General features: G+C 33.9%; 1 protein-coding gene across 2 annotated transcripts; it reads left to right on the top strand.

The window, feature by feature from the left end:
- Positions 1–7: 7 nt before the first annotated feature.
- On the top strand, positions 8–6301 carry LOC116344845 (protein PF14_0175). 2 transcript variants are annotated; one of them, XM_031773660.1, is made up of 7 exons: positions 8–3134; positions 3265–3379; positions 3547–3749; positions 4212–4433; positions 4596–4909; positions 5036–5276; positions 5365–6301. In XM_031773660.1, exons 1-7 carry the CDS (start codon positions 95–97, stop codon positions 5790–5792), a joined length of 4563 nt encoding a protein of 1520 aa, XP_031629520.1. In that variant the 5' UTR covers positions 8–94; the 3' UTR covers positions 5793–6301. The 2 variants fall into 2 exon arrangements, with proteins under 2 accessions (XP_031629520.1, XP_031629513.1); XM_031773653.1 differs by having other exon boundaries at positions 4158–4433.
- Positions 6302–11293: the final 4992 nt, after the last annotated feature.

The raw sequence follows: 11293 nt of genomic DNA, 5'->3' as shown, positions 1-11293 counted from the left end.
ACACACACACACACACACACACACACACACACACACACACACACACATATATATACACAAACTATATATACATACATACAAATAGTTATTACAAATGCAAGAGAAATTTGCAAACATAGCGTCGAACAAAACTGGGCAGATCAAATCGATATCAAAATATGAAATGCTGTACATTCCAAAATCAATCGCATCTAAACGCATCCATGTGAAGAGCAGTGTTGTTATTGAATCATCATCATCATTATCATTATCATCATCGAACGTCAATTTCAATGGAACGAAAGAAGAACAATGGTCGTCGTATTGCATAGGACAATTGGTAAAGCATAAATTCATTGACAGTGGCTTTACAAAGTTTTTTATTACGTTAATTGTATGTCTATTGTGGATCAGTTTGGTGGGTTTTGTGCATTGCAATAGCAACGATCGTGGTGATAACAGTGTTATTCATCTAAATGAAAGCAATAACACCACCACCACCACCGTACAACCGAAATCGTTGTCAAACCATTGGTGGCATCCGTTGTCGTCGATACCACAACATAAATCAAATAATGGAATTCCGCATCAAAAGCGACGCTCAAAATCGTCAATGCTGAAATTGAATGTGTTGAACGGTGACAACGAACGTAGTGAACATTTTTTAAATGTAAATCATGTGAAAAATATTTCAAATGGCTCATTTAAACGACATCAACAACATCAACGCCAACAATTTGGTATATCAATTATAACACGTAGTAAAAAGACCAATCCAAATGCTAGTTTTAGTTTAGATTTGTTCCAACAAAATACTGTTGATGGACAACATGTACAGAGGCAAAAAAATCAAACATTGAATAGATTAGGATACCAACACGATACCAACCGAATACCTGATGCCATTAGAAAATCACTACACCATCATCATTCCGTTATAAAACGATTTAGAGCATTTGTGACGAAACGATATCATTTTTCTGCCAAAACCAAAGACAACAAATCAACCATCAATAATTCAAGTGAACGTATAATTAGTACGACAGCAACGACCATTGTATCGGAGGATAACATCACATCAAATGACCAATTAATCGAAACGCCACAGAACCATCACAATATTCAACGTCAAAACAAAATTCAGAATGATAGTGAACATGATGATGACAATGATGATGAACAACAACCACGCCAATCACAACAAAAAAACAACATCAAAACTACCAACATTTTGATAAATCAAACGAATGCGATATTATTACGGGATTTATTATTCAAAAAGCATTTCGATTTGCATAAAATTAATGAAATAAATGGAATGAATGTAACAATTTCATCGAAAATTGTTCATCATAATCGCAAGCGATCGACTGATCTGCATGAAAATGAGCAAACACCAACCAAACGAACATCAACTCATCCATTCGACGATCATTTTTTTAATTCTAAATTAAAAAATTACTATTTTCTATACCACATAGATAATATTAGCAACTATAACAATCATTTCAATTTATTAAACAGTCCAAGTATATTAAATGCTATTCAATTTAAATTAAATAAGAAAAATATTCAATTTTCCAAACGTCAAATTGATAATGCGCTTATCGACGCAACAAATACTGAAAGTGACTTTTCAAAGTACAATAATTCACAAAAACCATTGCATTTCAATAATCATCACAGCAATCGAATAAAACGCATTCAATTAGCGAAAATTGCATCGATATGTTTGAATTGTGTGAACGACATTGGTGATGGCAATGAAGAAAATAATGGTAAAATTAACACCATCGCACAATCGTTTTCATCATCATCATCATCATCATCAGCACCCCCGTCGTCACCAACGTCACCCATGAAGATATACATTCTGCCGAGATCGTTACGATCGGTGGATCATCAATCGACGACGTTAAATGCAGATAACCGTGCTGATGACGACGATGATAATGACATTCAAGAATGGGATGAGTCAACGTTTCAAAATAGTCTGAAAAATTATCCAAGAATTGCCGGTTTATTGGGTAATTTATCATTAACAAATATTTCTGATCAATTTAATTATCTAAAAAATCAAAATGTGCGTCCAAATGCAAAAAATTTACAAAATAATTTAAATATTATTACTGATTCAACGAATAATGCAAATCACAAAACCAAAGTGACTGCAACAGCATTGGCTAAGATGATAGCGCTGCACACCAATGCCAGTGTTGCTTCCATTCCATTTTCTAAATCATCTAAGACCAACAATATAACAACCATTAATAATGAATATGTTATGGACACGCCAATTCGTGCCGATGCAGCATCGCATATTTCAACTAACAATTATAGTCCAATTTCCACATTTGAACATTACATTAAGGTAATTAGTAGTCGTAATATAAACAATCGTAAAAATTATTACGCAATACAAACGAGTGGCAATAAATCTAAATCGTTAAACTTCCAGAATTTAAAGCAGCAAAAATTTCAACGAATAAAAAAACAAAACCAATTTATTCAATTATTTGCTACAAATCATAGATTTATTCTTAACAATACAATGAATGACAATAATATTAAAAACCATGTAAATGACACCGTTGCAACCACGACGGACGGTCATGCTACTGACAACAAAAATATTGTTATAAATTTTAAGCTAAAACATTTCAATTTAAACGAAAGCAATTGTACTACTAAAAACATATTTAATTTTGATCATGTCAATTTAAATGGTACGAATACTGATGCGGTTGTAAATGCTGCGAATCAGCAACAGTCGCCGTTGTCACAATTGCGACAGAAAAACCATAGATTTTCGGTTGCTGAAAAGACGAAAAATGAGGATACTATTGAAAATGTCGTAAATACCACCAAAGATGAAGTGCCAACAATTGAAAAACGATCCAAAGTCGATCGTTTGAATGAAACAATTAAATTGACGACAAATAAAAAGATGAAAAAGAAAACTGATAAGTTTACGGAGAAAATTCGTTCGTCATCGAGTGCAAACAGTTATCTTATGCGATTGGAATCGATTAAATACCAAATTCTGATGAAACTCGGACTTAAACAAAAGCCCAACATTACCAACACCCTGCCGAAACATGTTATTATGGAAACACTATATCGAGCCGACGATAACAATGTGCCGCATTCAAACGGTAAACTAACTTTTGTTTGTCATTTAAACTGATTTATTCTTACTTGTCCAATTCGAAAATGAAATGATTCGAAGACGAATTGTGAGTGAGTCTTTGTTTTGGCTATTAATTTATTTCTAAACCATGATAGAGAATCCAGGAAGACATCCGAATCGTAAATCACATCAACGACAAAAACAACGGCATAAACAAAAACATCATCCAAAGCTCAACAAAAATGCGGCTAATAAATTAACGCCCCCAATGTATGCAACTGCAAAATAGTATATTTTACTTAAGTATTTTGTTGATTCATCGGTTTCGGTTCAACGTTTATTCATTATCACCTTACTGCATTACATTTTTTTGTTTGTTTTTTACTCTTTCTTTTTTCTCTCACACTTTCATTTCGTGTTTTTTTTACATTTGTCAGTGCATTGAATAAGGATCCAAATCGAGAAATGTATCAAGCGTCTCAATTTTCAAATAATAAAAATGACAGCAGCACCGGCATTCACCGCATGGACGATGAAAAATTCCCATTCAATGCTGCGGACATATTTGAAGAGACAAATGACATTGAATCGGACGATTTTTATGGTCGCACACGTGAAATTATCATTTTTGCTGAAAGAGGTAAATTAACATATGTCAACATTTTAAAATTGCGCTTATTGATGATGTATAGATTTGCATTTGTATGATTGTAACCATAGCTCTTTATTTGTTGGTATTATATTCTCTCGTTTTGTTTTCGTTTAAAAAATTGTTTGTCGCATGAAATGGTTTAAAATGGAGCATGCTCTTTCTTTACACACCATGTTTTATCCCCCACACACACTTGCTTAGAATGGGATGCTAAACGTAGATTATTTTTTGATGTGCGGCCAATTTAGAGGTCATTTATGTATGTGTCCGTGTCCGTGTGTGTGTGTGCGCGTGCGATTGTCCATGGTTTTTTTCACAAATATTAGAAATATTATCAATGTGTGCACAACTGAAAATACTAAAAGGCGTATCAAAATGTAATCGATGTAATTCTAGGTAGTTATTTCAATCAACAACCATTAATTGAATTTGTATCGACCAATGGATTAGATGAAAGTGACAATACAAACAATTCCGTAAATAAATCAAAACCCGTTGAAACGACGGTACAATTGAGCAAACGTACGTCACATGTAAATCATAGCAATGAAAATACATTGAAACAGCGAAGTAAATGCAAAGGCGATGATGATATCATTGAAAATTCGCAAGTACGTAAGCGAAAACGACGACGAAGACAGGTCGTTGAAACAACGGATGCCAAAGAAACTGGTAAGGATTTCGATCGATTCTCTTTTTTTTTTGTTCGAAATTATTTGTATTCATTTCTGATTCGGTTTTTTTTTTTTGTTTTTATTTCTATCTGTTCGATCTTGAACAAAATTACACGTCTACAAATCAAACATACAAATGTTTAATAAAAAAAATCAAAAGGCAACAACAACAAACCGGTGATTTTAGTGTCAAATGAAAAGAAAGCTCTGGAAAAAATGGTTGTTAAATCCGAATCGACCACATCGCAAACCAGTTCACAGGCCGAACAAACACAATATCAACCATTAAATTTGGATTTTAATTCAGATACACGTGTTCGACGTGCATTCCTCTGGATCAAAGTTGATGAGGCAATCAACAATAAAAAATCGCCCAAAAAGCATAAACCAAAAGGATTACATCATCGAAATGGCAAACATCATCGAACCAATTTTTTTCGACTGTGGGTTTTTCATATCGTCGAACCAACATTGGTAAGTCTGATTTTAAGGCATATTTCGTTTGTGGAAAATTACTATGAAATCGAAAATTGACAAAATCAAAAATAAAGCATCATCCAATGTAATCTGAAAATCACCATTGATTTTAAACAATTCCAGGAACCAAATCAACATATAAAATTAAGCGCCAGCAAAAGTGTTCATGTGTCACGACTTGGGTGGCAAAAGTTAGATGTAACATCAACCGTACGTCAATGGTATGCTTACGGTGGTAAAACTCGTTTGCGATTTCTTGTCGATTGTTCCGGTTGCATGGATCGCATCAAAATTCATTTGTTTGATGGTAATAAACAAATAAAAACGGCCAAACCACGACCCAAGCCAAATTTATTACAAAATGGTTCGTATCACTCTTCATTTCAATTTAATTATATTTAATCTTTTAATTAATTTGGTTTGTTCGGTTTCAATTTCAAATGTCCAAACAGAGAAACTAAATGGAAGTTCAGATCCGGTGCGTCCATTCTTAGTCATTTATACCGATCCGAATGTAATAAAACGTGTACGTCGTCATACACCCGATTGTTCGGTGGCGGTGCGTGGACAATGTTGCAAACAAAAATTCTATGTTAGCTTTGCCGAATTAGGTTGGGAAGATTGGATCATTGCACCGCATGGTTATTATGCAAATTATTGTCAGGGTAATTGTAATGGTCTCCGAACACCGGATAATTTTCGATCGTATCATAGTCATGTGATTGAAGAATATCGTAAGATGAATCGTTTGACCGGCTTACAACCATGTTGTACACCGCTTAAATTCTCCAGCATGTCACTCATTTACTACGAGGAAAATCAGAAGATTATCAAACGTGATCTACCAAAAATGGTTGTCGACGAATGTGGCTGCCCATAAACAGTACTCAATCGAACATTGGAAATGGAATGAAAAGCTCAAGCGAATAGATAAAGACAGAGAAATAAAAAGAGAGGAGAAAGCACTCTTTGTTTAACTAACCTTTTGGCAAAAACAAGTCAACATATAAATAACAACAACCAAATTGAATTGAATAAATTTGCAAGAAACCAGAAGAAAATTAACACATTTAAGAAGCAGAAAAGAATTTGTGGGTAAAAAAAAAACCAAAAAAAGTAAATAATGCAGAAAAAAAGACAATAAAGAAACCAACCACTCCATCTAAATTTAAATAAACAATTGTACTCTCCTTCTTTTCAAACATCCTTTAAACTTATTTGCTAAATAATTTTTTTCCCATTGACAACATGAACATTGTAACAAATTAGAGATGAGGAATAATATAAGTTTTTTAAGAAAACTTTATAATGTATTATTATCAAAAGACAAATCTAAGCAAACAAACACAAGAAAAAAAAAAGTCAATAATAACAAAACTAAAAACATTATTTTCATATATTTTAAAAAAACAACAACTGCACTTTATGACAACCAAAAGTGTGTTGATGGTGTACGCTCGCGTCTTTTGTATTTTAATGGAGAAATCTCTTTATTTCTTCTCTTCAGCGTGTCTCTTATATGTGTGACTCTAGGAATTGTCGCCAAGTGTTGTTGCATAGTCTCTTTGGTCATTGTCGCATTGTCATTGACCTAGTGGGCTCTTCCAAATCAATAACCCAATAAAACATTCAGTAACGATCATGATAATAATTGAATCGAAGACCTGAACAATAAAAAGAAACATTTCAAGTAAATAAACATCAAATTGCAGAGAGTGTGGCGGCAGTGGCGGTGGCAGCGGTGGCGGCGACAACAACGATGACATCGACAAAGGCGATATGATTGTTGATCCAACTACAAACGGCGACGGTTTTTCGCACCGAGTTTAAGATATGCGAGATGAATATCTTTGATAATGATATCGTTCACATTGCAGCTCTCTCAGTAAGTGCCATCTCTCAATTGCGTTGAGTTGTTATTACACTTTTTTTTGTTACTGTTATTGTTTCGTCTCTGTACTCTCCGCGTCTTCATCAATCCTCCTCTGTTTCAACACACACACACACACACATCTCACACACTCTCCGCACTTAACAAAATAACTTCAACAACATCGGTATAAAATGATACATATATTTTGTGGTACAGTAGCTTGTGTGTCTTTCTAGCTTTGTGCACACACAGTTTGGCTAGTTCTCTGCTGATTGGTTGTTGATCGTGTGTCATTTTCTTCTCTTTTCTCTCTCTCTTAAATATGGACCTTAACATTTGCGCGCTAGCATATATATTCTGCGTTCTTGTCAGGGAATCCGTTAGCAGATATGATTTTGTTTTCAATTTAATTGATCTGTATCTGCTCTCGTTTATGTTGTTGCTGCTCACTATTTTTTTTTTGTCGTTGTTGTTAAATTGTTTCCAGATTGGAGAAAAATTACATATAAATGTTTACTATAGCTCTACAGTGCAGTAACACTGATATTTTCCATACCTTCTTGAAATTTTCCATAATGCGATTACGATTACGATTGCCACACAAATCAAATGGTGTGTGTGTGTGTTTCAAAAACATAACGGCAAGTGACATTCGTCATTACAACGAAACCAATTCGAAAGATATGTCAAAAAGATTGAACTATTTTATTTGCTAAGCAGATATGCGAACAGATAATACGCGTGCGAATCAAACAGGCATTTCCTTGTATTACTCGCTTTTTCAGTTTCACATTCATTTACTGACAATTTGCTGTATTTTCTTTCTGTTGTTACCACATTTTGTATTGTTAGTTGAATTGAAATAAGAAGAAAGAAAGAAAACCGAAGTATGGTATGGACGATATGTACAAAACAGAAGACAAAAAGTCGCAAAAATAGTAGAGAGATAAATAGAATTGCGAAAAAAAGGCAAAACACGAAAAAAAATGAACAAGAACATCAACAACAGCAGCAACAGAACACAGAAACACTGACTCAATTAATCGTGTTCTTTGCTCAATGTAATGTGTGTGTGTGTGTCTTTTGAATGCGCGCGCGGTTGGTTTCGAGATGCAACGGCATCATCTCATCAAGCACAAATCAATAATTCAAAAGCCTCGTGTAAGCTAATCACAAAAAATAATCACCGATCCATTCCACCTCTAATCATTATAACTATTATACTAAGAGGCTATGATCATGATCGGATATAACATTTCTATCTTTTTTATTTCTCTCTCTCTCTCTCTCTCTCACTCTTTGGGCTGCATTTGGAATAAGTTAAGTGTGATCACGAAACGATCACAACACAAACAAAAACACACTCATGCTCTCATACACATACAATGCGAATAAATGACAAACACGAAATACACAAAAGAAAGAAAAAAATTACTTAAAGTAACGATTAATGCACTGGCGGTCAGTATTTACCAATCAAAATCACAAAATCTCGGTCTCAGCCACAACACTGTGATCGCAATCGCAATATAGCATCTAATTCATCTACGTACTATCTGATGTTCTCCCCTCCTCTCACTCGTTCGTGTGCGCGCGCGTTCGCGCCTCACTCTTTCTTTCTATCTCTCTGCAAAAAAAAGAAGAGTTTTTGTGCTCTCCTTTCTTTTGTTATTGTTGTTGGTGTGTTGCGCTGTTGTTGTTGTCAAGTTTCTCTATATTTGTCTTTTCTTCGAATATTACCGATTGATGCGCGCGCGGTGCCGTTTATTCCATCTCCTTTAAATGACATTTATTCGGATACACATTTTATTTTACTTATCACACTGAATGACCTTCAAAGAAGTTGTTGACACACACATACGAATGTGCTCGCTTAGTTGTTTCATGAACGCGCGCAACCCGCACGCGCATTTTGATCCCGCGCATCTTCTGTGTATTTCACATTTCCTGTGTGTGTTTCAATCTAATTTAAAACATATCTCTCTCTTTTATATTTATAGAATTCATATATTCCACCATGAATATGTGATATGACATTAGCAAAAAAAAGAAGAAAAAAGAAATCGAGTCACAGTCCATCCGTTTATTCCTAATTTAATTGTTTATGTACTTTATTACCGTAAGCTCCCCCGTAATCGATCGATGATCGTTACCGTCGACGCTCGAACCTTTTTCAATTCAACTATTATTTTAATTAGCGATACTCGGTGCGAGTTTTCAATACCAAATCGAACATTTATTAATAGATAAAAGGATACAGTATCTACGTCATTTAGCCAAGAACTGGAAATATCAAAGCCAATGTTTAATAAACAATGTTTATACATTCCTAGTGAAAATTTACAATTTCTGCATAAATTCAAAAATTAGTCGCTGCATATGCTCTTAAAATTTAACACTGGAAAAATTTATATAAAAATGAGGATTGGGGAGGTTGAATTGTTGGGAAGTCGCTGTCATACTATTATTTATTGAATTTATCAAAAACTCACTGTAGACTGAATGTGTGAAAGGGAAAGAGAGTGAAAGAATGAGAGAGAAAGAGTGAGAAATGGAAGAAACAACATAGCATCGGCGATGTCATCGATGGTAAGCAATGAAAATAAAATGCATCAATTAAGGTAAATTCATTTATGTTAAAAGTTAGATAATGTATATGTTTGATCCAGACCGCGATAGAAATGCGAAAGTACAAAGGCTGCAACAAACATGAGAAATTGCATATTGGCATCACAAATCGTTTTTTATCTATTTTGAAGACTTTGCTGTTTTTTTCTTGCTAGGTTTTTTTTTTATCTATAATCAGCAAACGTGTCTCTTCACTTTGAATTCGTTCTTTCATCTACATCTTCTTCTACTGAAATATACTAATACCATTTGAAATACAAATGTGATTCTCTGACGATGAGATAAAATGCGCACGATTTTAATGCATGTATGTTTAAATTATTCACGGTTTAATCTAAACTGAATTTTTTCGACGTCAAAGGTAAAACCATGAACAATACCAAAAATAGTAACCGTTTATTCAAAATCTGAACCACTAGCATCGATCTGATTTGAATTTATTTAGATACAATTACAAAAAAAACTGTTTTAATTCTAAGTCATTGAACACCATTGCAATAGAAAAAAACGAAAGAAACTTAAAAAAAAACAAGATTATTCCATTTCCACCTCCGGCGACAACAAAAAATTGTCTTAAAAACTTCTCGCTCAATTATCCTCTTTATGAAATTCTTGGCCGCAGATCGTCGTACGAAACGGCAATATTCACAAGCAGAAAAGAAAAAGAAGATGAATAAGTAGTAGAAAAAGAAATATATATATATATACATATAAATTCAGAGAAGGTCATGCAAATCGATTGAATTTGATTTAAAATATGTTGAGCAGGTAGACGAAAAACTTAGTTATAAAAAAATGTAGCACGAACGTTCGAAAATATATATTATTTCCCTCTATATACAGAAAAAAAAAAACAAAAACAATATAAATTGCATTTAAAAAAAAAAAAGGCCGTTTCAATTTTATTTCGTTGCCGAACGCCAGTTTCTTTTCATTTTGTTCATCTCTTCATTGATTTTAACCAGCGAACAAAATCAAATACAGTAAATCCGCCGAATAGTGGCAAAGCGCAACTATATTGAAATGCACCTTGAAATAATGGAGAACGTACGTGAAAAAATCAATACAAAACTTATTTTATCTAAAGAAAAAAAAACTTGAATGGATTGAACTTTTTGATTATTATTTTGTTTCGGACCTTGCCGTTTCTCTAATGGGAGGTTTCACTGTAAGGTATACATTGCGAAAGGTGGACGCTCCATACAACTATGTACAATGCCGTTATTATAACGACAATTATTAAACCAGTAACTTCAATAATGCTCGGTGCACTGTTTTGGGATGGAATTAACGAAGCTGCAGGGAAATCACTGATGTTCATCTGGTAAGTTGTGTAAACTATGGTGGAAAAAAAGCATAAAACCAACATTCGCTTTTTAAAGAATAACAACAACAACAACGTTAAAATATTACCAACTTCGATAACTGATCCCACATCGAATTGATTCGAATGGAAAACCGACTTTCTCACACACACACACACACACACACACACACACACACATACAGTCGCGTGATGGATAACATTTCGCTCAATCAAATTACGTAAACGATTAATTGTGTGCATTTGCTCAAAAGTGCAAAGAGATTCGGCGATGAAATTGAATTCACACCGGCTAATGTGTAGATTTCCTATGTGTTTGTTTTCACTCGCATGTTGTTTTTTTTTTTCGTTGATTTCGCGATTTCATTTGAAATTCAATGTTCAATCGAACAAAAAAAAAACTCCCATTCACTTAGAATTGTGGTGCAATAAAATGATTTGCTTATTATTATGACAATTTTACATGATTTGTTTTTTATTTATCGATATGCATTGGTGCCGGCACATGTGTTTGACGAATAAATCGCCGTTCCATATAAATAATTTGCACTTGAAA

The sequence above is a fragment of the Contarinia nasturtii genome, unplaced genomic scaffold (genome assembly GCF_009176525.2).
Source record: "Contarinia nasturtii isolate CC-2019 unplaced genomic scaffold, AAFC_CNas_1.1 Cnas_scaffold_129, whole genome shotgun sequence".
NCBI classification, from domain to species: domain Eukaryota; kingdom Metazoa; phylum Arthropoda; class Insecta; order Diptera; family Cecidomyiidae; genus Contarinia; species Contarinia nasturtii.
The sequence above is the reverse complement of the archived record's forward strand: the minus strand, read 5'-3'. Positions and strand labels throughout refer to the sequence as shown.